General features: G+C 54.4%; 2 protein-coding genes across 4 annotated transcripts; both read right to left on the bottom strand.

Annotated features, from left to right (window-relative positions):
• Positions 1-129: 129 nt before the first annotated feature.
• RPRD2 (regulation of nuclear pre-mRNA domain containing 2) lies at positions 130-14,720 on the bottom strand. 2 transcript variants are annotated; one of them, XM_059870950.1, is made up of 11 exons: positions 14,470-14,719; positions 9,825-9,954; positions 9,473-9,573; positions 8,351-8,425; positions 7,062-7,114; positions 6,520-6,646; positions 5,972-6,147; positions 5,159-5,444; positions 4,616-4,891; positions 4,217-4,420; positions 130-3,649 (listed from the first exon to the last, which is right to left on the bottom strand). In XM_059870950.1, exons 1-11 carry the CDS (start codon positions 14,693-14,695, stop codon positions 996-998), a joined length of 4,308 nt encoding a protein of 1,435 aa, XP_059726933.1. In that variant the 5' UTR covers positions 14,696-14,719; the 3' UTR covers positions 130-995. The 2 variants fall into 2 exon arrangements, with proteins under 2 accessions (XP_059726933.1, XP_059726934.1); XM_059870951.1 differs by lacking the exon at positions 8,351-8,425 and having other exon boundaries at positions 14,470-14,720.
• Positions 14,721-15,523: 803 nt separating this feature from the next.
• PRPF3 (pre-mRNA processing factor 3) lies at positions 15,524-25,509 on the bottom strand. 2 transcript variants are annotated; one of them, XM_059870953.1, is made up of 16 exons: positions 25,372-25,509; positions 23,504-23,659; positions 22,736-22,866; positions 20,224-20,370; positions 20,022-20,105; positions 19,696-19,916; positions 18,676-18,982; positions 17,946-18,112; positions 17,428-17,510; positions 17,165-17,308; positions 16,871-16,970; positions 16,656-16,769; positions 16,425-16,543; positions 16,079-16,162; positions 15,933-15,994; positions 15,524-15,769 (listed from the first exon to the last, which is right to left on the bottom strand). In XM_059870953.1, exons 2-16 carry the CDS (start codon positions 23,646-23,648, stop codon positions 15,623-15,625), a joined length of 2,055 nt encoding a protein of 684 aa, XP_059726936.1. In that variant the 5' UTR covers positions 23,649-23,659; positions 25,372-25,509; the 3' UTR covers positions 15,524-15,622. The 2 variants fall into 2 exon arrangements, with proteins under 2 accessions (XP_059726936.1, XP_059726937.1); XM_059870954.1 differs by lacking the exons at positions 23,504-23,659; positions 25,372-25,509 and adding an exon at positions 21,070-21,163 and having other exon boundaries at positions 22,736-22,870.
• Between the last annotated feature and the right edge of the window lie 50 nt (positions 25,510-25,559).

The following is a 25,559-nucleotide window of genomic DNA, read 5'->3' as shown; positions in this document are numbered from 1 at the left end:
GCCGCATTGGACTCGCCCGCCCGTGCGGGAGCGCGGCAGACAGGACGGAACCATGGAGGGCGCGGGGGAGAAGGAGCCGCACGGACCCCAGGCCGGGGGTGAACGCGAGAAAGAACGGACCCGCCAAGGGCTGGTTTGGTAGATTTTATGCAGATCCTGAAGCCCACACCGGTATCAAACAGGTACGATGGAGGCAACTAAAAACCAACCAAAAAATAATTAAAATAAAGCAAGTAAAATCCCAACTTCATAGAAAAGCCGCGGGGGCGGCTCTGGGTGTAGGGGGGGACCCCTCTGAGCCCCCGCCGGGCTCCGGCTGCGTGTGGTGAGCGATCCCAGAGGGAATTAAAAAGTGATTGCTATGTACACACACGTAGAAAGTCAACAGTGATCCCGGGGGGAAAAAAACAAAACAAAAAATCCAAAGATCCCCAAATGAACCCAAACCCCACCACAGTCTTCCCAAGCAGGGGAGGACAGGTTTGGGCCTTCTTGCTGCCAGTCCCATGGAGCTCCAAGGTGGGTTCGGGTGGCTTCCTCGACCCTTTTTTTGCCTTGTTTTGGTGCTTTTGGCAGACAGGAGGAACAGGGGGGTCTCTCCCCTCCCTGCAACAGCAATTTGGGGATGGGCTGGCAACCAACACCCCAACACCACTCAGCGCTCCTCTCGAAGCTTTCAGAGTTTTTCTTTTTTTTAATTTTTTTTTTTTTGTCTTAACTCTTTCAACTACTACTGAAGGTTTTATTTAACAGCAACGTGGCTTCTTCTTGTTAAAACATCGGTTTGTGTCTTGTTTTCTTGTCTCACCCAATGCTGGGAGGGAAAGGGTGGGGGGGGGGGGGGGCTGGGGCTAGAACCAACGGAAAAGTACAGAACATTTAATTTAGGAGAAGGGTTACAGGAATCGTTGAGGGAAGAGAAAAAAGAAAAAAAAAAGGGGGGGAAAAAAAAAAGAAAAAAAAAGAAAAAAGAAAGGGCAGCCCCGGGAGCTGCCTCAGTACCGGGGAGGAAAGAAGGGGCGCTTAGGGGTGAAGAAGGGAGCCCCCCCTCTTCCGAAGGGTGGCCGCGGCCGCTTCAGGCTCTGGAAGGGGTCTCTGCCGCCGAAGGGCTCCCGCGGGCGGAACTCGGCGCGGGGCGTGCGGAGCAGGACGGAGCCGCGGCCCCCGGAGGGCTCCCGGTGCCCGGGGGGGCCCAGCCCGCGCGCGGCGCCCCCCAGCTGCTCCCGGGGCAGGGGGCCGGGCCCCGCGGGGTCTCGCGAGCGGGGCAGGGGGTCCCGCGGCTGCGCCCCCCCGAAGTGCTCCTTCAGCGTCCCTTGCATCGTACCGTGCTCCTTGGGGAAGGCGCCGGCGCCGTGCTCCAGGGGGGGCGGCGCGGGGAAGGGGACCCCGCCGTGCTCCCCGGCCGGCGGCGGCTGCGCGGGGAAGGGGACCCCGGCGTGCTCCCCGGGCACCGGGGGCGGCGGGGGCGTGGGGAACGGGACCCCCGCGTGCTCCACCGAGGGGGGCGGGGGGACGCCGTGGGGCAGCGGGAGCGGCGCGGGCGTTTCCTTGGAGAAGGGGTTGGCGTGATCCACCGACGGCATGCGGGGAGGGACCGGGTGATCCCTCGGGAAGAGGCCGCCGTGGTCCTTGGCGGGAGCGGGCGGGGGCACGGCGGGCGGCCCCACCGGCTCCCGCGGGAAGGGGTTCCCGTGCTCCAGGGGAGGCGGCGCGAGGGGCGGCGGCGGCAGGTGGTGCTCGAAGGCGGAGCTGAAGTTGTTCGTTCGGAAGTTGTTGACGCTCTCCGGGAAGGGTGGCACGTGCTCCTTGTAGGGCGCCGGGAAGCCGCCCATGCCGGGCAGCTCCGAGGAGCCCGAGGGCCCGTTGTCGAAGGCGCTCCCGCCACCGCTCAGCTCGAACCAGCCCGCCCGGCTCCCCTCGCGCCCGTGGCCCCGGCTGCCCTTGCCCAGCACCCGGATGGACTCCACGGTCTGGATGGGCTCCCCCGACATGCCCCGGCTCGAGGCGTTGTGGTAGCCCAGCGTCTCGATGGGGGCTCCCTTCTCCTCGGTGCTGTCGGGCAGGTCCAGGCAGGAGGAGGAGACGCGGGTCTCGATGCGGTAGTGCTCCTCCTGCGGCTGCGGCTCGCCCTTCGCAGCCCCGGACAAGCTCCCCACCTCGCCGGAGCTGCTTTTGGGAATCTGCCCAAAATGCTTCTCCTCAGAGGGCTTCCGGGAGGCGTTTTTGAGCATGTTCTTGAACTCGATGGTGGAGGTGGCGGAGATGGAGGAACCCAAGGGTTTGTCCCCGCCCGCCGCGGGCGGTCGGCTGGCGGGGCTGGGGAGAGCGTTTTGGGGAGAGAAGAGCGAGCGGTGGGGAAGCGCGTGGGCCGAGTCCGAGTATTGCTTCTGCGGGAGGCCGGGCTTGGGCAGGCCGCTGTGGTTGGAGTCCGGCGTGAAGAACACGTCGTTCTTGCTGGGCGATGGGGACCTGTCCGAGGCCGAGTCCTTCCCCCTGCGGCCATAGCTCCCAAACATCCCTGGGGACGAGGCCAGCGGGTCGCAGCTCTCGCTCTGATCCAGGATAGACCTCATGGCCGGGGGGAAGGATGGCTTCACACCAAACTCCTGCGACCGCTGCCCGTAGCTGGACAGCACTGGCTGGTACTCTGCAGAATCGGGGAGTTTACTCGATTTCAGGATAGACTTGACCGGCTTCTTCTCCAGGTTCAGCATGGCCGAGGGCGGCGGCCCGGAGTAGTCGAAGTCACGGTAATCCTCGTCTTCTTGGAAAGATGTATCTGGGTAAAACTTCTCCTGGGAGGAGTCCATCAAGGAGGAGGGCATCTCCCTGCTGTCCACAGGTGGCTTGTACAGGCTGGCCGGGGACTCTCTGCCAAGGCCAAAGGGCCGGTAGCCATGCACGGAACTGGGAAGTTCTTGGGAATATCCATCATCCCGGCCCTGCAGAGGCGACCTTGTGCTGCTGGGAGTTGAAGAACCGGGGCTCATGATTTTTGACAGCAGGGAGATCGTGTCGACGTTGCTCGACGTTGGCTTGTCCATCATCTCGTCCTGGGTGGGCGTCCCGCTGCGCTCGTCGCGCACCGGCGTCCCGTCCACATTGTCCATGGAAGTGCTGGTGGGACCACGCTGGAAGTCAGAGGTGTGACTCTCCGTTGCCATGCTGGACCCCAAGCTGCTGAGGATGGGAATATTCAAGTTCAGGCCACTGAAGCCAGGATTTCCCTTCAGGAAATTGTGTATCTTCATCTCCAAGCTGGGAGAAGGGGGTTCTGATTCCAGCTTGGCTTTTGAAATTTCGGAGGACTGACCCAGTGAGGTTTCTGTTGGCAAAAGGGAGGAAGGACTGGTAGGGTGGGAACTGGAAAATCCCAGGGAATTAGTTGGTGGCTTAAAACCAGAGCTTGACAGTGCTGGGGTATGTCCGACAGGAGCCTTATTGACTGAAGTGGAGGAAACCTCTGCCGTGGTTGAGTTTGGAGAATAACCAAAACTTTTGGCTATAAAGGACTGTGGATTGGAAGGAACATTCCTCCCCTTCAAGCACGGCACGGTTGTGTTGGCTGGCGATGCCGAGGTGCTCTGCGAGGCAGGTTCTCCTGACTGAACGGTGTTTCCAGCCACGCTCTGCAGCAAGGAGGACAGCCCTGGAAAACAGAACTGCTGCATCAGGTACTGAGGGCAGGGGCCAATCACCCCAAGCCACTGCCACGGGAAAGGCTCCTTTGTTGGCACTTTACACCCCCCAGTCTCCAGCCATGAAGAGAACTGGATTTTGCTGCACTGACGTAAGCACCCAGTGAGGTGCAACGTTCTGCCAGAGGCTTGGATTGATCTACAAATATAAATTACACCATCGAGTCAGGTGGGTAGGAACTCATCCTGGTCTGCAGCCAGGAGTGGGAAAACCTGCCCTGCTGGCCAGGTGACCATGGCAAGGTGCCAGAGCAGGAGCAGAACCTCTTGGTCTCCTGTCCTGTTCAGGGAATGTTCCAGATACGTGCGCTCAGGCCACAGCACAAAGAGAAGTACAGGGAAGTGACAGATCTCACTGGTCCGTGACACCTGTGCTACCTGAGGCAGACCATCCAAAAAACATTCCAGTGAAGCTTTCCTCCCTCTGTTCTCACTTTAGGACAAGCAGAGCAGCACGTTTCAGCCTGGCCACTGCCCTCAGACACCTGCCAGCCCTCCCCCAGCACCCACCCCAGTACCTTGCAGCGCTGGCGCCGTCTGAGTCTGGGTTTTGGAGAGAGCTGACAAAATGCTTTCTGGAGTTATCTCAACTTTGGAGAGAATATTTGCTAACGGATTCGAAGGAGCAGATGGGGTTCCCAGGACAGGAGTCTTCAGGCCACTGGTGAGAGCTGAGGGGCTGGTCGGGGTCCCTGGCGAAGGTCTCGAGGCGGGACTCACACCTGGGGCAGGAGCACACACCACTCACCTGAGCTGCTCTGGCAACAAACATTCTTTTGACTCAGGCTTCCCACAGGCTCAACAGAGCCAACCAGACCTCTGAGAGCAGTAACTCCCTCATGTTTATTTTGAGACTAATTAAAGCTTTAAATGATCACCCAGCCCCGTTAGTGCCCACAGCCCGGCTCAGCGCTCACCTGTGCTCTTCATCACCGACGTCAAACTGCTCAGGATGGAGCTGATCTTGGCCAGGTCCACGTTGGCCAGGTTGGGTAAGGCAAGTGCTGGTGCCAGAGGGATGGGAGCTGTGCTCACCACCTTTGGAGCTGGGGGTGTTGGAGGAGCTGGGGCCGGTGTGGCCACCGTCCCCGAGGCTGTGGCAGCCACAGCAGCCGATGGCACCGCTTTGGGGACACTCTCAGTCTTGGCAGGGGCCGGGGCTGGAGCAGCCTGTTTGTCCTTCCTCTCCTCCACTGCAGCAGAGAAGGGAAAACAAAAGCAGAAAGGTCACTCAGTCTCCCTAAAAAGACTCAGGGAACATCAATTCTGATTCCCACAGATGTAAAAACATCTTTGGTAAGCGTTCTGGGAGATGGAAATGATCACAAATGGAACTGGGACTCCCCTGCCAGGAGATTCAAACCCTACAGCCCCAGCCCAGGCTTTGTGCCTCCTCCACACCCCAAATGAAGCTGGAAAAGGCTGGTTTCTCCTTTAATTCCCACAGGACAATCACATACCAATGATTTTAGACGTGTCATCCTCCACATCAGAGAGCTCCATGTCTTCCACATCCCGATTATCTGTTGCAGGCTCTGGAGAAACAATCTTGCGGCCTCCAGCTGCTGGAGAGCGGGTGCTGTTCTCCTCCCCCATGCCCTGGAAAGGGGACTCAGAGCCCGTTGGAGATGGAGCATCCATGCTGGGAGAAGGGACAGGAGACTCCTCGGGATCAGGAAGGGTTGCTTTCAGCTGGTCCAGCTTTTTCTTCAGGTTGCTCACTCGGTTAGCAAATGTTTTATAGGCCTAAGGAAGGAAGGGCACTGGACTGGGGATCTTTCATGCCTCAGTCACTTCCTTAAGGAAACAACACACAGCCTGAGAGAACCAATTCCAAATCCCTGGACCCTGCAGTGGTAAGAACTCGGCTTCTCCATGGGACTCACAGGGCAACAACCACAAAAAGTGGGGAGGATAAAACCTTTTTCCACTGACTTAACCCCCCCCATATTTTAACAAATGTGTTTTGCCCATCTGGGGCTTTTGGCAGGTTCTGGAGGGTGCTGGTTGTTTTTATAACACTTTACTACTGTCCTTTCTTTGTTCATCTAGTTCTCTCATAAATCCCAAGTTTGCAGAATTGAGGATTTGTCACACAAACTGAGCTTCCAGCTGGATTTTGAGAGCATATCCTTGTCTTACCCAAAGCCTCCACTCTGCTCTCTTTGGAAACCAACCCTACAAACTTTTTAATTTGGGAATAGAGAGATGAGGCATTTTCCAGGCTCTGAGGTGCTGTTCCACCTCAGAGGATCCAGAAAAGGCACACTTACATTTGCCACCACCTTGACTTCTTTGTACTGTGCCTCGTAGAAGATCCCGGCGTTCTCCAGCGCCTCGGTGAGCGAGGGGCCGTTCTTCACTTGCTTGTCCAAACCATTGACAAATTCCTCCAGCTTTGAACTTGCTTCTTCAAACTCCTTGGAGAACTTCTTCCCTCCTGTTTTATCTGCAGGGAGATGAACACCATGGAAATGAGGCAAACTACAGAAGTGTGGCCTCGATGGCAGCAGCCAGGATATTGGGACAGTGGAGCTGCACAATCCCAGACCACCCTGGTCATCCACTGGGATCTGCCAAGGGATGACCAGGGCCTGGTTGCTGGCAGAGTTTTGGTTTTCAGACAGTCATTTGTTTGGTCTGAGCTCTGCACCAGAGAATTTCCACAGAAATTCAAACCAACCAAGATTTTTGGCTCCTGATTGCTGGTTCTTAACATCACTCTGAAATTCTGGCATTTTCCAGGCATAAATTCTGGCATTTCCCATCTTGAAAGAACTGAGGAGCTCTCCCAACACCTTCAGTGCCCTCAGGGCTTTACCTTTCAAGCACTTGAGTGTCTCAGTGCTGCAGACATCCACCCTCATAGTGGAAAGCTGCTTCTCCTTCAGCTCTATCTGATCCTCTGAGCGTTTGTACAACAGCAGCTCATCAATGAGGGACTGGGGCTGGAAAAAAGCAAACAGGAAAAGCCTCCTCATCACATTCCAGGGAAGAGAAGCAAGAGCTAACTCAGGAACCTTGTGGAGCCCAGGATTTTTAACCTCAAATCTCCCAATGAGCAAACCTGGGCTCAGGCAGGAGCTGCAATTCCACAAATCTGGTTATGGGCAGGGACAGGTCTTTTTTATTTACTCCCCATCTGACTCTACAGGTGCCATGAATATGTCCCACTCTATCAGGGGACTGAATTTAGACCAATTTCTTGCCACTAACTCCTCTTCACAAGGATGTTCTGAGCTTGCCCAGACCCTCCCTGTGTCAGCCCCAATGTTACAGGTGGCTCTTGGGCCTGGGGTCACCCCACCTGCAAACCCCAAGGTGGGGGTCAGTGCCATGGGTCACTTCCACTCACAGACTTACTCGGAATTCAGCAACAATCTTGGACTTCAGAGCAGCTTTTGGGTTGGTGGAAGCTGTGGGGAAAAAGGAAAATTGTGAAGAAATTATGGAACTGCTTCTCCATGGAAAGTCAGTCACAAAAGGCAGCCTAATGAAAGATATTTGAAGATAATTTCATGTGTTACCCATCACATCCTCCCCTCCATGCATGTGTCCCTCAGTGCTCCAGGCAGCTCATGGGGACATGGACAGGCACAGCTGGATTGGGACAGAGCTCAACAACGACACTGCTGCTGTTTAACATGCTCTGAACATTTCCTGGGCACACCTTTTCCTCAGGAAGACAAGGCCCTGCAAGGTCAATCTAACAGCCTCATCCAAGGAGTTACACCTCTCTGCAAGGAAGGGAATGTTATTCCCCAAATGCCAGACCTGGAGCTGCCATGGAGCCCAGGTTTCCTGTGGGCAGGGCTTCCCTAGGGCACTTCCTAGCTCTGACCATGCTCAGAGCTTTAACAACTGTCACACCTGGTTACAGGGTTGGGGGGATGAGTCCTGCTGGCAAGAGACTGAATCCATCAGATTCTGGACAAAACAGGAGAAACAGGAAAGAAGAAATGAGCTGATGAGAAGCAAAGCACTAAACCCTCCATCCACGCTGGATACAGCCCAGTTCTGTCTGGGAAAGCAGCTTCTGGTTTGTTAAGCCCAGTAATAAACACTCCCAACTCTTTTCATCTTCTGCTGTCACCCTGTGCCACTTGTCACACCTGGTGTCCCACACGTCACACCTGATGTCCCACACGTCACACCTGCCATCTCACCACCTCTGTGGGGACCACTCAGGCTGTTGGTGCAACATGAGATCATTAAGGTCACTCTGTTCAAATAAATTCTCTCCTGCTGGTCTGGGTTCTGGACTGTCACATGTCACATCCTGTCCCTGCACTGCCAGCTCCAGGTTCCTCCTCCCAGCCCAGCCTGCTGGGGCAGTTCCTGAGCATGAAGGGAATGTCCATCTCCTCCTCCTCTCTGTCTTCTCTCCATCTCTGACCAGTCTAAGAGCAGTTTCCAAGAGGTTCCACCAGCTCCTTCCTCTCCTGTCCACAACCTCTGCTCTCATATCTTATTTTTACCTCACTTCTTTTCTTTCCAAAGTCCTTTCCTACCAACACCTCCTTGGTGTGCACATCTTGGGGCCCTTGTGAGCCTGCAGGCTCAGCTGGCTCAGCCCACGCTGGGCTCAGCCCTTCTGCTCCTGGAGCAGCCAATTTCTGCATTAGTGCACAGAGTTCACAGTGGTTCCTTACTTTGTGATTTCTTCCACGGCTTATTCGGTTTGTTCAGAGACTCTTTCAGCTGCTTCTGAGTTTTGAAAGTGGTACCTGGAAAACATTTCATTTTTGGCAGTCTGGCATGATGGGATTCCTGTCAAAATCTGGTTTTTGGTGCCATACAGTTGCACGGTGAAAGAGTGAACAGAAATTTGTTTTAAAATACCTCGACCAACTTCCTTAGAGGAGCTGCTGGATGCCCAAGAGAACCTCAGTTTACTCAGGAATGCAGCAACCTGGGGGTGGTCTGCCATTTTTAAATCAAGTTTCTGTTTGCCCTTACACTAAGGCAGTTCAAAAAAAAAAATCACAGTAAAAAGGGAAAACACAAGGAAATCTAAAAATGAAACTCTTCAGGGAGGCTGTAATGGAATCAAACAGACAAGTGCTGCTCATTGGGAAAGCAGCCACAATACCTGATTTACCTGGAACCTCACAGACCTGTTTTCAAGTCACAGAGACGAGCCATTTCAGAGCAAAAAGCACAAAGGTCACTTCTCAGCATGCAACACCCAGCTCAAGCCTGTCCTCGTGCCACAGCCCGACCCAAGACACCACATTCCTCCTGCTGTGATGGCCACTGACCCTCAGACCACACCTCAGGGCCACCTGAGCACCTGCAGCTCTTCATGATGGGAGTCAAGCCAAAACCTGGACTGATTTCCACTGCTAATTCCTGGTTTTAACAGAATCCACATGTTTCTCCCCTAAGGACTTGAGGATTCTTCACCCTCCAGCTTTGCTCCTGCCTCTTCCTACCCCACAAGCACCATTAGTTAAACACCAGCCTATGAGTGAACAGGACAAGGAGGTAGAGCCAGAGCACCCTGGTCAGGATGTGTAGGATCATTTCAGCCTCGTGTTCTGTTTGCTCTCAGCTGGAGCAGTTCCAGCTCATGTGAAAGAATTCACAGCTGCCTTGAGAAAGGTACAGAAGAGGTAAAGCAGGAGAATCCAGCGCTGCTCACATCCCACACCTGCTTATGGTACAGCCTGTGCCAGGTGCAAATGTCTATTTGACCCCAGACTATTTCTACAACTTCAGTGAGCTTACGTGGCAGTTTGGAAGGTGAGAAATGCAAAGGGTAAGTAACTTACTCAGTGCTTCTTTCAGTGCCAAAATGGTTTCCTCAGGGTACACGTTTCTGTCCTCCCAGATTTTGAAGATTCTTTCGATGGATTTGGAAACTGATGGATCCCTGGAAGAGAAGAATTCTTTACCCCCTGACTGCAGGACACTGGTGGGAGGCTTCCCTCACTCCACAGGATTAATTTGACCCAAACCAGCCCCCTGTAAAAATTAAAACCCAGCTCATGCTCACTCTGCAAACACGCAGCTGTTCCAACAGAATCCTTTAAGTTCTGCTATGTTTCTAGAAAGTTGGAGATGTCAGAAGAAAAATTCCCCTTTTTTGAGACACAACAGCCTGTTAGTTCATTCATTACTCACTTCACTAATGAAGCAGCCTCAGGAAGCACCTCTGCAAAGGTGTCCCGAAAAACAATGGCATTTTTCCTCTTGCAGTTCTGTATGACATCATTGGCCAGGTAAAAAAGGTTCAGCCGATGAGGAAAAGCAGCTGAGGACAAAAGAAAATTGAGAGTCAGCATCAGACACAAGGACCACAACAGCCACACCTTGATCCCAGAACTTCAGCGCTGCTTTTGGGAAAGTTTCAGAGTTTCCAAAGTCCAGCAGGCAAACCTTGAGGACTAGAGAGGACATCTTTAATTTACAAATGATTTTCAGACTCTGTGTTTGCTCCTCTGACCCTCCTCATGTGCAAAAGCTCCAAACTGAGTTACTTCATCAAATCCCTTCCTTCAGGGGTGGGTGGGTAAACTTGGGAAACTCATTCACATGCAAATGATAGTAATGAGCTCCTTCATTTCACTAAAGGACATTGCCAAGGATTAAACTAGAGCAACAGTGCCAAGAGATGGTGTTACTTCACTCTGTTGTCACCTCTCACCTGCCCATGTCACCCCTGGCTGCAACCAGAATCAGTTTTTATCTACAGTTCCCTCAATTCTCTTATCCTGCTTCATTTTCCAGCTGTCCCTACCTTGGTAGAGCCACTTCCCACATGGAAGTGCACCTTGCAGCTCTCCTGGTCTCCAGGATTCCTCTCAGGAAGCTCAGCATCCCTCCTGACCCAGAGCCCTGGGTGAGGAGCTCACCCCTCACTCACAACCTGGAAAAGCTCCCAGCAGAAACATTCCACCCGTGCTGCCCTCCCAGCACCAGGGTGAGCTCACAAGTGAACAAAGTTCAAAAGGAAGATCCTGCACAGGAGATCCTCCTCGGAGGGGAAGCAGAGCTGAGGACACAAGAAAAGGCTTAGCTGGGATGGGCTCTCCAATCCCCACGGGTCAATGTCTTTAAGCCTCCCTGAGCCCCTGGGCTCTCCTGGCACTGTGCCCTCGAGCATCACTCCAGACTGGGGTGAGGGACAGAGCCCTGGGGAAGTCCCTGCTCCCAAAGCCCTGTCCCTGCCCCAGGACACACAGCAAAGGCCTGAGAGTGACTGCCAGCAGCTGCTCACCCCCAATCCCACATGGAGCCCCAGCTCCCCATCCCAGGAGGAGCTTTTGTCCCTGATCCTGCTCCTCTGGCCACTGCCACCTCACAGAGCCCCAGCTCCCCATCCCAGGAGGAGCTTTTGTCCCTGATCCTGCTCCTCTGGCCACTGCCACCTCATGGAACCCCAGCTCCCCATCCCAGGAGGAGCTTTTGTCCCTGATCTTGCTCCTGTGGGCACTGCCACCTCACAGAGCCTCAGCTCCCCATCCCAGGAGAAGCTTTTGTCCCTGATCCTGCTCCTCTGGCCACTGCCACCTCACAGAGCCCCAGATCCCCATCCCAGGAGGAGCTTTTGTCCCCGATCCTGCTCCTCTGGCCACTGCCACCTCACAGAGCCCCAGCTCCCCATCCCAGGAGGAGCTTTTGTCCCTGATCCTGCTCCTCTGGCCACTGCCACCTCACAGAGCCCCAGCTCCCCATCCCAGGAGGATCTTTTGTCCCTGATCCTGCTCCTCTGGCCACTGCCACCTCACAGAGCCCCAGTTCCCCATCCTAGGAGGATCTTTTGTCCCTGATCCTGCTCCTGTGGCCACTGCCACCTCACAGAGCCCCAGTTCCCCATCCTAGGAGGATCTTTTGTCCCTGATCCTGCTCCTCTGGCCACTGCCACCTCACAGAGCCCCAGATCCCCATCCTAGGAGGAGCTTTTGTCCCTGACCCCTCTCCTGTGGGCACTGCCACCTCACAGAGCCCCAGATCCCCATCCTAGGAGGAGCTTTTGTCCCTGACCCCTCTCCTCTGGCCACTGCCACCTCACAGAGCCCCAGCTCCCCATCCCAGGAGGAGCTTTTGTCCCTGATCCTGCTCCTGTGGCCACTGCCACCTCATGGAACCCCAGCTCCCCATCCCAGGAGAAGCTTTTGTCCCTGACCCCTCTCCTGTGGCCACTGCCACCTCACAGAGCCCAGCTCCCCATCCCAGGAGAAGCTTTTCCAGAACAGACTCAGCAAGCCAAGGACTCATGACCAGAACCTGTTGCTCACAACCTGTGCCCTGAACACGCTGACAGGGCAGGCTGAGGTGGGTTTACTGGAGCACACAGCTCTGCTCTGCTCTGCCTCGAGGGCTGGGAATTCAACTGGAGCAGGGCTGCACTCCCTGGTGCTCCAAAACAATTTGCAGCCAGCTTTCCCCAAAATGCCAGCCTCAACAATCTCTCAGATCATCATCCCATTGGAATGGGGCTTCTGTGACTGAGTTAAACCCTGTGCTTGAGTGCCAATTCTCCTGCAGCTCACCCTCCATCCCAGAGATGTTTCACCAGCAGACAGCAATGATTCCACATCTTAATAACATAAAATAGATTTCAAAACATTTTAAACCTTTGATTCAAAGAATTATAAACCTTTGATTTAAATGATCCTGCATCTACACAGCAGAAGGAATCTGGAGCAGGGCTGACCATACAGAGCACCACTTGCCCAGATCAATGTCAGAGCCACCAAGATACACCCACACCATAGAGGAGGAATGTTGGGTCCAGAGGAAGGTAATGGACATGATCCACAGAGAAAACCAAGTGTTTCTGGGTCCAAATGCAATGGGCTGTACCAGTGGGTGAACAGCTCCTCTCAGCTGAAACCAGTGAGGAAATGTGGGCAAAGAGGAACCTGCAGAGCTGAGCCCACTCCAGCCCTGCCACCTGCTCCAAACCAGGCACAACAGCACCAAAAATGGCATTTCAGAGCCTATGGATGGCTTTAAATCACACTTAAACCCTCTGACCAAACCCTCCTGCAGGCACACTCGGATTCCCATCAGGTGAAGATTCAGAAGAATGTTCTTGCAGGAACATTCCTGTTGGGAAGTTCTGCCTGTGACCAGCATGGCTCAGAAGCAAGAAACCAAAGCAACAGCAACAGGTCAAACAGCAGCACCCCTGGTTTTCCTGAAAATACACAATTCTGTGCCCCAGGAGCCCCAACCCCACATTCCCCCTCACCAGGAGGATCTGATATGTTCATAGGAGCTCTGGATTTAAAACATTTAAATGCTCAGAAATGAACCCAGAACCACCTGTACTTGCTGTGGCACCACCACTGAGCTCCTGTGGCTGGGACAGGGAGAACTGTGAGGTCCTTGGGGCAGAGGATGAAGGGAAAAGCAGGGAAAAAAACCTATGGAAGCAGGGAATAACCAAACAATCAGGGGTCAGGGCACGGCAGCATCACAGCTGCTGTCAAGGATTGCCTGAGTAGGATAAGATGGTTAAGGAGGGACCTGGATAAAAGGAGGGGTGTGGAGGTGAGATCCTCACAAGGGTTGGGAAGGGAAACCTTGAAAGAATCCCACAAAATCCAACAAGAATTCCAGGCTGGAGCCAAAGGCTCAGGGCAGGAGCTGGGGCAGACACAGGGCATGGAGGACCTGCAGGTGGGAACAGCTCAGTGGCTTTGGATGAGCTTGGGAAGGGGGAAGGAGGAATGGAAGAGCACTGAGGGCCTCAGAAGAGCCAGGACAACTGTGAGAAGGCCACATCCAGAGGAGCTGGCACATCTCAAGGAGAGATGGGCTGGATTTTCTTCAGGGGGCATGCACTTGGAGCAGAAGGGGAAGAGCCCCAAGGATGATGCCACAGTGCCAAGGGGTGTCCAAGGGAGGAGGATTTCCAGGAGAGGTGGCAGTGACAGCAAGGCAGAGGACCCAGGGCACTTCCTCCAAAGCTGTCACCTTCCTCTCCTTAATTCTATGGAGTACAGACAAAACAGATCAAACTCTGGGGAAAGAGGATCTCCTGCATTCTGCATTAGTGCCTTGAGAGAGAAACCCAACTCTCCCAAATCTTCCAAAAGGTTCAGCACACAACAGATGGACACTTTGGGATGGGAATGTTATCTCCATGTTCCTACCAAGCAAAGCTTCCTTGAACTCCCACAAGAAGTCCAACCTTCCCACGGCAGTGGAGATAACACTGCTGTGCTGAGCCTCTTGCCAACACCAACCTTCTCCCTCCAGGTCAGGGGCACATCCTGATGGGCACTGCAAACCCCAGAACTGGCACCCAGACTATCCATGCCCACCCCAGGCTGCTCCAGGCACAGAAACAGCTCCTTGAGCCCCTAAAGTGTTGCTTTAGGAGATCCTGGATTCAGGAGCACAAAGGTGCCACCACTGAAATGCACACATGCATGTTGTGTTCCTCCAAGGATGACAAGGTGATGCACACGCGACAAGAGGGAACGTTTTCAAAGTAAAAGGGACAGATTAAGGAGAGGTGTCAGGAAGGAATTCTTCCCTGTGAGGCTGCTGAGGCCCTGGCACAGGAGCAGAGAACAGCCGTGCCTGTCCTATCCCTGCAAGGGTCCAAGGCCAGGCTTGGAACAACCTGGGCTAGGGGAAGTGTTCCTGCCCATGGCACTGGACGGGCTTTAAGCCTTCCCAACCCAATGATGAGCCCGACCCTGCCCCGCTGCCGGTCCCCGAGCTCCCGGTACGGGCTCACCGCCGATGGCGGGGCCGGAACCTCCAGGCGCCCCGTTCTGCCCCGGCCGCCCCCCGGCCCCGCACTCACAGCGGCGCAGCCACTTCATCCAGTGGTACACGATGGTGCTGTGGTGCCGCTTGTTCTCCAGGCACCACGAGGAGAGGCCCTGGATCGACTCCATCGTGTTGGTCACCGCCTGCAGCTTCCTGTCGAGCGAGGCCTCGAGCGCGCCGGCCGCGGACGAGGCGGCGGCGGCCGAGGAGGAGGAGGAGGACGAGGAGGCCCGGCCGCCGCCTCCGCCGCCCGCCGCCATCTTCCCGCGCTGCTCGCGGCCGGGCCGCGCGGGGGGCGGCGGGGCGGCGCCTCACGGGGCGCTGGGGTCCGGGAGTAGGGGGGGGAAGCCGGGCGGCGGTCACGGCCCGGAGGGGATCGAGGGGGCCCGGGAATGCTCGGGCGGTGCCAGAGGCGGCGGGAGGCGGTCCCGGCCTAGGAGGGGGTTGGAAAGGCTCGGCCCGGGCGGTGCAAGAGGCGGTACCGGCCCGGAGGGATTCGCGGGGGGACCCCGGGTAGCGCCCGGGCGGTGCCGGTAGGCGGTGCCGGTACCCGAGGCGGTGCCGGTACCGGAGGCGGTCACGGCCCGGCCCCCCCCGCGCGCGCCGCCCGCCCCCCCGCCGCCATTTTGTGACTCCCGCACACCGGCGGGACGCGCACGCGCACGCCCCGCCCCCTCCCCCCGCCGCGCCTGCGCGCGCGCCCGCCCCGCCCGGCAAGATGGCGGCGCCCCCTCACAGCCGTTTGCCCCCCCCCCCCGCCTTCCTGGCTATGAGGGGGCGGAGAGGGCGCGAGCATAAAAATGGTGTTTATTCCATAAATCCCGGAATCCCTGAGCTTGGAAAACACTTCTGAACCCAAGCCGTGACGGATTCGCACAGAGAAACTGTGTGAACCACCTCCAGTCGTTCTTTGCGCGCTGCCAGGGATGGGGAGTCGAAGAAATTCCCCCATGTCCAGCCTGAACATGGCTGGACCTCCCTCAGCACAACTTGGAGAAAAGGGGAAACAGCTCCTGCCCCCCTCACAAAGCCAAACACAGCGACATTGCCATCCTTTCCTCCCTTTACCCAAAACAACACTACGGCGATTTGTTTTAAAAAATATGTCTTTAATGGGGGGGGTGCTGAGGAGGGCGACGGGAGCTGTCTGGCTCAGGGGCTGTGGGGCAGGAGCGGCCATGGCAGGCTCAGTCCGTGGACTCGAGCACGGACTCGCTGAGCGCCAGGTCCCAGTAGTGCTCGGCGCTGTGCTTCTTGAAGTGCTCCCGCGCCATGTTCTCCGTGGGGCACTGCTTGAACTTCATCTCGCCGAAGCTGCGATCCTTTGCCGTGCCCTGGCGGCAGACAAGGGGTGATGTGCCACCCTCAATTCCCACCCGGCTCCAGGGGATGTGGGGGAACACGGTAATATGTGGGTTTTTTTCAGGCTTAAGGAATGAGATGGAAAGTTGGATTCCCAACTCAGCCCCATTCTGGTGTGGAACCACCATGACTCACCTCCCAAACCAGAGAGCATTTGTTTGTTTTCTTAACGGACTCCTCATCAGACTCATCATCATCTGGAAAAACCCCACAATAAAGCCCATTTAGCCCCGGAGGTGGAGCAGGATTCCCCCCTCTCACAGCAGCACAGCATCTCTCACCCTCTCCCTTTGTGTTTGACGTCTGCTCGTCCCACTTTATTCGATGCAGCATGAGACGTTTGAATTTCTTCTGTGCTTTCGGGCCTGTGGAAGAATCAAGACTCAACATTCTCAGAAAATCTCTTTACCTGCAGCTGGCAGAGGTTGCCTTCCTTATGGAATGATCTGGGTTTTCTGACTGGATTACTGCGCTCTGCATCATTAACAATGTAATTAAGGGAGTTTCTAATTGCCTCTTCACTTCCTTGTCCTTCCCTGACCCTGTCACCAATTTCCATAGCAATTCCTGCTGGAGGCAAGCTCTGGAATGCTCTGTGGTGACCCAAGCCTGCCTAGAAGGCCTCACCTCCTTCTACCACCACCACATTGACATCTTTGTGCAGGACCACCACGCCTGTGAGGTACAGCTGCCCAGCATTCGCCTCGATTTTGAATTTTTTTGCTGGATTGCTCAAGTTTCGAACCCTAAGGAAAAGATGAATGAAAAAAAAAAAAATCAATTATTTGTGAAAAACCAGAACTGAGAGGTCCCTCTGTCCCCCAAGCTCACCTGTGAGCTCTCTCTGAGCTCACTCACCTGTACACAGCTATGTGAACTCCCTGGGAAACATCTTCCTTGAGCTTTTTCACCTTCTTGGCTTTCCGCTGCTCCGCCGTGAGCTTCCTTGCTGCGTTTGCCTCCTCGTGAGCCCTGGAAACAAACAGCACTGAAAAGACTGATCCTAAACAAAACACCAGCACTAAATCTACCCTAAAGTGTCTCAAAATGTCACAGTACAAGGTGCCACCTACTTCTGTCTCTTGGCCATCTGTGCTCGGACGTGAGCTTCCACCTTTGTTGGGTCCTGGACAGCTTCTGTGCCCAGCACCCGCATCAGGTTGGAAATCCTCACTGCAAGGGAATGGAAGAGGTGCTGGAAGGGCTCCTCTTGGCCAGAGGCTCCCACTGGACCTTTTTCCCCACCAGAACACTTGCACAAACATAAACCCAGCGTCTGTGTGGATTTCAGATCCCTGCAATCCCACCAAGGCTGTGCTGCTGTGTCAGCATTCCCAAAGCCTGCCCAGGGCCTGGCTGTCACTCACCTTTGGGCTCTGGTGGTGGCATCAGGCCCAGCCTGACCTTCTCCTGCAGCTCCTTCTGGGCTTCTCGCCGTGTCTGGCGCCGTAATTTCTTCTGCTCTTTCTTTGTTAAATACACACCCAGGGTCACCGGCGTGTCACTGTCCACTGGCAGGGAAATGAGACCATCAGAAACGTGCCCTGGAGGATCCAGGGGGACACTGGCAGTGCCACATGAAGGGGATGGGGCTGCTTGAGCAGCCAAACCCTCCAAGCCAGGGCCATACCCGGGGGGTTGAGCTGGGCAGGGTGCTCCACCAGGTTAGTGATGCCAAAGTACTCGTCTTTCTTTGAGGTCGTGCCACCTTTTCTAGAAAGGAGAGAGTTGGGCATCATGGCAGAATTGCCAGCATGAATTCCTGCACAAATCCCAACCCAGAGCTTGATGGGCTGAAGGAGACCCAGGCTGGTGTTATTGTACAGGTGTCTCCCCCCCATTTTGGGGGTCAGAAGCAGGGCCCCACATCCATTGTGAACACAACTTGTGCAGAACTTTCATGCTTGCAAATAAAACCAAACCTCCCCAACTTTGGGCTAAAATATCCCTCCAACTCCACAGCAGCTGCTTCTACAGCCCCCAGAGAAACTTTGGGAGCAAACCCAGAGCCTGGATCTTGGAGATGAGAGGTGGAATTTGATGCTCAAGCAGAAACATCTGACCTGATTTCCCTTGTGCTTCCCAGACCCACTGTGCAGCTCCTGAATTCCTGCTGTGGCAGAACCACCAACACCTGGAAATACTCACAAATCCAGGCCATTGGGGATGATGTAGGAGTCCCACCACTCAATCTCTGGGATCTCCCCCTCCTTCAGCTCCTTCTTAGGGGTGATCAGAGCCAACTTGGTGGAAGTGTGAATCCCAGTTTTCCTGGCAGCTTGGGAGATCTCTGCCTGCAGCTTTTCTAGCTGAGCCTGAGAAGGAAAATGGAACAGAAAGGTCATTCCAAAACAGCAGAAGCTCTGTGAAGAGCTGAACACAAATCACCTGCTGATTTATCTGGGTTCTCAAACAATCTGAAGCAGACTGCAAGAGAAACCACACAGCACGTGATGGTGAGGGGAAGCTCCCAAGACTGCCAAAACTCTGCTCTTGTTCCTGAGCCTTTCAGGACCATGGAGCATTCCCAAAGGAACATCTCCCTCTAGAGACTGTATCCCCAGACTTTTCTCTCCCCTTCTCCCCAAGAACCTGGAGCATTTTAACAAAATTCCTTTAAATCTCCACTTTTGAGTTGATCACTGAGCCAGAAAGAGATCTGTTCTCTTGGGAACTTTCAGTGTTTTGTCAAAAAAAGGAGATTTTACCCTTCCACAGGTGAAGGCAGTGGTGAGAAAACCCTTGGTGACTTGGGCACACACCATCCCAACAAAAACAGGGTTTTTAAGAAAAAGTTTCAGGTACTTAGACTGGAAAACTTCAGAAACAAAGCCAGCCTAGGAGAGGAGAATCTCCTCCTACCCAAGACCTCTGATACCTTTGTTCTCAACCTTTGGGCAATTTTCTCAAATTTGCCTTTTTCATGGAACTTAAAGGTGCGTTTCTGCCGCTGGGCCGGGGTTATGGAGACCCGGGGGTCAAAGTATGTGTTTGATTCCATATCTTCTGAGGGCTTTTCCTTCAGCTGCTGCTTGAACTGCTCTCTCTTCACTGCTCTGATGTTGGCCTTCAGCGTGGGCATGCGGTGGGTGAGCTCGATCTCCTTCCCGCTGGCATCCACTGTCCGGCCCTGCTCATCCAGGATCAGAGGTGTTGGCTTGGTCTGATCCTTCAGCTCCACTTTCCTGGGGGGCAGGACGAGATATGTTCTATTCAAATGTGAATACAGCACTAAATCAAAGGAAATTTGAGCTTATTTCCATGGTTTCTGTATTTTTACAGCTCATCTCTACTGCCAGAAGAAACTCCAGCCTAGGAGAAAAGACTCCAATCTCAGCCAAGGGAGAAGGAACCTCCATTTCACTTCTTTTATATAAATTTTATATAAAATTTGTTCCTTCAGCAGCAGTTAAAGCCATTGCTGGGGAACCAGCAGCACTGGAGAAGTGTCACTGTCATATTTTCTGAAAAATCCCTCTGCCGGGATTTCTTCTCCTGTGAAGCTGAGAAGCCTCAAAGAAAAATGAAAACAATAATTATCTGATTGCTCCTCTTTGTTTTGCTGCTTTGGAATGTGCTCTGGAGGTTGTTTATCCAACAGGTGGTTGTTTGATTGGTTTCATGTGAATTGTTTTTACTTAATAACCAATGAAGAGAGAGTCACAAGTTTTCGTTATCATTCTTTGCAGCCTTCTGTCTGTATCCTTTCTCTATTCTTTAGTACAGTTTTAGGACAGCATTCTTTTGTATAATATAACACCATAAAATCATAAATTAGCCTTCTAAGAACATGGAGTCACATTCACTCATCTCTCCCCTCGTTGAGGTTGTCTGCAAATTCACCAGAGAAAACTTTGGCCAGCCCCCACCTGGCACGTGGGTTCACCCCGGTACTCACGGCGGCGCGATGCCCATGGCGTGCAGGTTGGCCAGCCCCACCATGTTGGCATTGCCAATGAGCCCTGGTTTCAGGGCCAGCTGAGCCTGGATCCTGGCCTGCAGCTCTGCAGCTTTCCTGGCCTTCTCGATGGCATCATTCATGAAGGTGGCTGCCTGGGAGGGCTGGATGGTGTTGCCGATGGGGAGCCGCTCCGATTGGGACGAAGAAGAAATTTTGGGCTGTTGAAACAAAAGGAAGTTTTGCTCCAAGCCCGTTCCAGCACACCCAGGCCAACATATCACAGCTGAAACAGGGGCCAGGGATGTGTGGGATTTGCCTGTTACCTGTGGTGTTGGAGGACTGATGAAACTCAGCTGCTTTTTCCTCTCTTCAATCTGCCGTGTGGCTGCCTCCATCATCTGTTTGATCTGTGGGAAAAAACAGACAGTGAGTCTTCCTCTGCCACTGGGATATGACTGCTCTGTTTGGGATACAAGTTAGGATAAACTCTACACTGTGTGGGGACACAGCCCAGCTAAGACTGACCTGGAGCTTAGTCAGCATCCCCGGGCTCTCTGATGGCGGGCCTGGAATGACTTCAGGCTCATCCTCAACCTCCTCGAACCGTGGGATGCGCCGTTTCTTGACACCAGAAGATTCCTTGGACACCTCAGAGTCATCACCAAACACATCCTAATGTAAGGAAACACAGCAGAAAGCTGTGGTTAGAACAAAATGTTCTCCTCCCAGACCAGGATTTGAGATGAGAAACCACCAGCATGTCTCAGCTCCGGCTCCGTAACGCAGAATTCCAGGGGTAGCACGTGCAGGCTGAGCCCAAGCCCAGCCTGGGCCCTGCTCCCCCACCAGAGAAACACCAATGAAGTCCATGCAAGAGGAGACATCACAGGGATGAGCCTGCCTAACAGCACCACTGCTCCCCTGGCTGCTCACAGAGGGGGACTGGCACTGAGGAGATGTAAGGTCTCAGCGACATGGAAAGACAGAAAAAGCCTGGCCAGAGCTGATCTGACTGGGATAAAAACATTTCCACGTCTTCCACCAACTTGAGAGGGTTTGGTGAAGGAATCTGTGCTGTCCTACCAAGCAGTCCTCCCAAAAGGAGGATGTGGCTCTGGATCCAGGGAGTGTTGGGACACCTGCAGCATTCCTTCACACTCCAAAGAAGCACAGCTCAGAGAGCACACGGAGCAATGGCCCCTCTGATGGGCTTTCAGCAGCCTCAGATCACCAAAAAAAAAGGCACAGCACATTTTCCACAGAGCTCTGGTCAGGCCCTGTGGATTCCATCATCAGTGCCTGGTTTGTGTGTGTGGAAACCTGGATGTAGTGTGTGTGTCAAGATGTTATTTGAAAAGAAAATATACACACCGGTTGGGAGCGTTAGTTGCAATCCCTTCTTCACTACAACGGTTCATATCCTACAAGGACACTTCCTCAGCCACACAGGTACTTCTTGGAAAACCTACAAGTTCAAGAGAAAGGACTTGCCCATAGTATAAAGTGTGGAAACTTTACGTTCAGTTCCTGACCTTCCCAAGCCATGACCTACCCCAGAGTGAACCGAGGAGCGGCAGCTGGCCCTGGGAATCATCACTGCCCAACGCCATGGGGTCTGCAGGTGCCAGGACAAATCCCTGTCCCCAGCCTGTGCTGGGGCAGGGGCAGTGAGTCTGAGAGTTCTGCCACGGCCTCACCACCTCAGAGACCTGTTTGTGTTCCTGCAGGGTCCAGATAGACCCGGAGCGTGATGGAGAAGTTCCAAGAAATGGGATTGCAGAGAGAAGAGCGAGGGTTTGGCAGGAGGAACGCCTCTCTCCATGCCAGGAGCCAAGAGAAGAAGGATCAGTTTCTGCTGTTGCTGCCCAACCCAACTTCTGGCTCAGCCAGGAACACCAGCAGTGCTCAGGCCAGACACCCCTGTGGCTTCACTGGGGAAGGGTCCCCTGCTGCACCCCCAACCCTGCTCCTGCCATCACCAGATCCCTGCTGCCATCACCAGATCCCTCTGCTAGTGAGAGATCCCTCTGCCAGTGCCAGATCCCTTTGCCAGCACTTGCTCTCCTCAGCAGGCGGTCACCACACTCCTGCCATCATCAAGTGGTGGCACTGCCAATGTCCCCACCTCTGCCATGCCCAGGGGAGCATTTGGACCTCCAGCCCCACTCAACCCTCACAATCCCACAGCCCCAGGAACCAGCTCAGCACCCATTGCCATGGAGGGAAGAAAAGAATTCCTAGAGGGAAATGAGGAGTGGAGGCAGCTTGTCCCAGCACTCCCAAAGAGATCCAGATCCTGAACGGGACTGCTGTGGCTCACTGAGGTTCAGTGCTGGCTACAAGTGTTGGGGAAACCCAGACTGCCCCTAGAACAGGAACCTCAGGAAGAGTGAAAGGAACATCACTGTGAGTAGGAGCAGCACGGAGAGGGCCTGTCAGACTTGGCAGAGTGATGGCAAAATGGAATTCTACAGGATGGTGAGAAAAGTCCTCAAGAGAAGAAAGGAAGTGAAAACAGCTTTGGATGTAGAAGCCTTCCACCATCTCAGGCAAGGGAGAAACACCAGAGCAATGGAATCCCAGCTGGAATCAATCCTGTGCTAGGACAGGAGTTGCCAAAAACCACCTGTTGTTGATTCTGGGTGGAGAAAGAGAATGAAAACCCACCAGATCATCCACTACAGTGCCCCAGGTGCTGCACTGGGGCACAGGGAGAGATGGGACATCGCTGGGAGCAGCTCTCCCAGGCTCCAAATGAAAATACAAGCACAAGGAGCACTGAGGAGAAGGGAGATGGATCCCCATGGATTCACTCCAGCAGCCTCACAGAAAGCCAAAGCCAGGCTTCCACCTTGGCTTCGGGAAAGAGAACCACAAGGTAAAGGCTCCCACACTTCACCATGGAGAGGAGTCATTTCTCTTGAACGTTCCGAGCTGTACCTCTCTGGAAGAGGAGAGTGTGCCAGAGCACCAGTGCTGCCTGCAGGCCACCCAACCACAGGAATAAACCAATCAATAACCAATAATCAATAATCACCTTTAGCTCCCGCTTCCGGTTCCGGTCGCTGTTGGATTTGGAGTGCCGGGAGCTTCGTCCTTCCTCCACTGCCTCAAAGAGCTTGTCTACAAATCTCAGGGTGGAATCATCCAGGAAGGGTTTGAGGTGGTCTGCAAAAGAGGAAAATCCCATCAGGGCAGAACTCTGAGCTCGAGGTGAGGATGGAGATCCCACAGAGATTCCTTGGGAGATGGAAACCACTAAAATTCAAGTGTGATTCAAGTCTACAGACTCCAGGTGTGATTCAATTTACGTGTGATTCAAATCCATAAAACACAGGGAGGCCTGGAAGCCTCTGGGATCTGTGGATTGTGCTGTCAGGAGCTTTAAACTAAGTGATTAAGGCAGAAGCAAAGCAGGGCTGTAGTGGGCAAAAAAAGCACCTTAGTTCAATTACCATTTCCAGTTTTTTGAACAAGGAATTAATTTTTATTTGTTGTATTTTTTAACACAACTCAAGGTCTCCAGCTGAGTCTGGCCTGACAGATTTTCCCCATCTCACCTCACAGAGACTGAGAGAACTGCCCTGTGCCCCTGCCCCTCCACCCTGGCAAGGTTTGAGGTTGTCTTCCATTTCCTTGAATAAGGAATTAATTTTTACTCATTGGATTTTTTAACACATCCCAAGGCCTCCAGCTGAGCCCGGCCCAACGGATTTTCCCCTCCTCACTTCACGGAGGCTGAGAGAACTGCCCCTCCACCCTGGTGAGGTTTTGGGGTGTTTTCCAAGCCCAGCTCTGGACATACCAGCTGCTTTTTTCTTGTCCATGCCCTTGCCCACGCAGTTGAGGGCTGCAGTGACCACGGTGGGCTCCGAGAAGCCGAGCACGCGTTTCACCGTCTTCTCGATCCATGGCTTCAGCTCGTCCAGCTCACGCTTGGACAGAGACATCTCTGCTCAGGCTGCAAGGAGAAACATCAAACAGGGCCCTGGGGTTCAGCACCTCAGACAAATCATCTCTTTGAGTTGAGTTTTTGGAGAAATGTATCGCACTTGAGGTGGCGTAAAAGTAGGATGGTGTCTGTGGTAGTGTTGGAAACAGAAGAGTTTAAATAAAAGGCAAAATAACAAAGCTCTTTAGAGAGAAAACTCAAGCTAGGGGCTCTTGAGCTCAAGATCAAGAAGCTCTTGATCTCAGTAAAACACCCCACAAAAGCAATTTGTTCTCTCCTTTTTGTAATGAATTCTTAGGTGAGACCTTTTGGTTTCTGTCCAACTGGCTGTCCTTAAGTTTGAGGCGAAGTCCCTAAAATCTTACTCTGTCCAATTGCCTATCCTTAAATTTGAAGTCCCTAAAGCCTTATGGAGTGTCCTTTTACCTAATTGAAGAAAGAAACTTTGGGGCTTTTTTCCATTTTTAGGAGATAAAGGATAATTTAGTCACTTTGTCAACAGGGGGCACATTCCTACAATCACCTCCGTGCCCTCCTCCCTCAGGGATCAGCTCCATGGCTGGGAAAATCTTTTGTGGACTAAAATGAGGCAAACCCCGTGAGGAGGAAGGTCTGAGCCCCCCCAGATCCCTCCATGGGCTTTGGGAAGAGAGAAGCACTGTGAGTGGAACACATGGGACAGGAGAATCCCCCCACTCTCACTGAGCCCAAAAAACAACCTGAGCCCCTTCCCCAGGGTGCAGCCCCAAATCTGGGCTCTTTTCTGCCACTCACATCCTGGGCTGTGGCTGCAACTGCTTTTAACTGGCTCTGGGCCCTAATAGGATTTGGGGAAATCTCCTTAGGGCTGAGCTCGAGCTCAGCACCAAGGTGGGGCTGAATGGACACCTGGGCCACCTGGGAATGGGGTCTGGGGTCAGTTATCCTTCCTAGGAATGGGGTCAGTTATCCATCCTGGGGTCAGTTATCCATCCTGGAGCTGGGATTGGGATCCTGGGGTTCAGTCCTAACAGAGCCCCTGATTTCAGGTCCATGAGCAGTTCCAGGAGGTGACTGCTGCTCCCTCCAGAGCCTGGAAACCTCTGCAGGTTCTGCTTTTCCTGGCAGCTTCCTTACAGACAGGTTCAAATAGAGCCCAAAGCCGGATCCTGCCCTTTCCCCCACGAGTTCTGAGCCTGCAGAGGCTAAGGACAAGCAGGACTAACAAATTACAGCCCCGACACATCAACAGCTCTGAGCACATCCGTAACAAACCACAAAACTCGTGCAATTAGAGCGGGTTCAGCCTCCACCCGAGCTGAGCTCCAGCCACAGCTAGCGGGGAAGCAGCAGCTTCACTTCCCGGCTGCTCCCGTGTCACACCAGGACAGCAGAGCCACCGTGGGGAGGGGACACAACCCCCGGAACCGGCAGCAGGATCAGTGAAGGTGGCCGAGCACCGCCGGGGTTCCGCCGCCTGGGTCGGCCTCACACGGACGGACGGACAGACGGACGGAGCTCCGTCCCGCCTGAGACACGGGGCTCCCACCGACCCCAGCGGCCCCGCAGGGCCCGGCATCCCCCGGTGCCGCGGAGCTCCGCCCGGGGCCCGGCCCGGCCCCCTCAGCGCGGCGCGCCGGGCCCGGGACCACCTCCACCACGGCCTCCCTCCCACCTCCTCGTCACCCCGCCCGCTTCCCCCGTTCCCTCCACGCCCTCCGAGGCCACCCAGCTTTCCTCACCGGCGCCGTTCCCTCACGCCGCTCCCGGTCCCGGCCCGGCGGCCCCTGACGGTGACGGCGCGTCGGGGCGGAAGCGGAAACGCGCGCGCGGCGCGTGCGCGGCCGGGGGCGCGCGGAGCCCGCCGGGAAGGAGGAGCCCCGGAGAGGCGCGCGCGCTCAGCCCCGCCCATTACTCCGCCCACCGACCA

The sequence above is a fragment of the Haemorhous mexicanus genome, chromosome 31, assembly GCF_027477595.1.
Source record: "Haemorhous mexicanus isolate bHaeMex1 chromosome 31, bHaeMex1.pri, whole genome shotgun sequence".
NCBI classification, from domain to species: domain Eukaryota; kingdom Metazoa; phylum Chordata; class Aves; order Passeriformes; family Fringillidae; genus Haemorhous; species Haemorhous mexicanus.
Note: the sequence above shows the minus strand (reverse complement) of the source record. Positions and strands in the feature narration are given on the sequence as shown.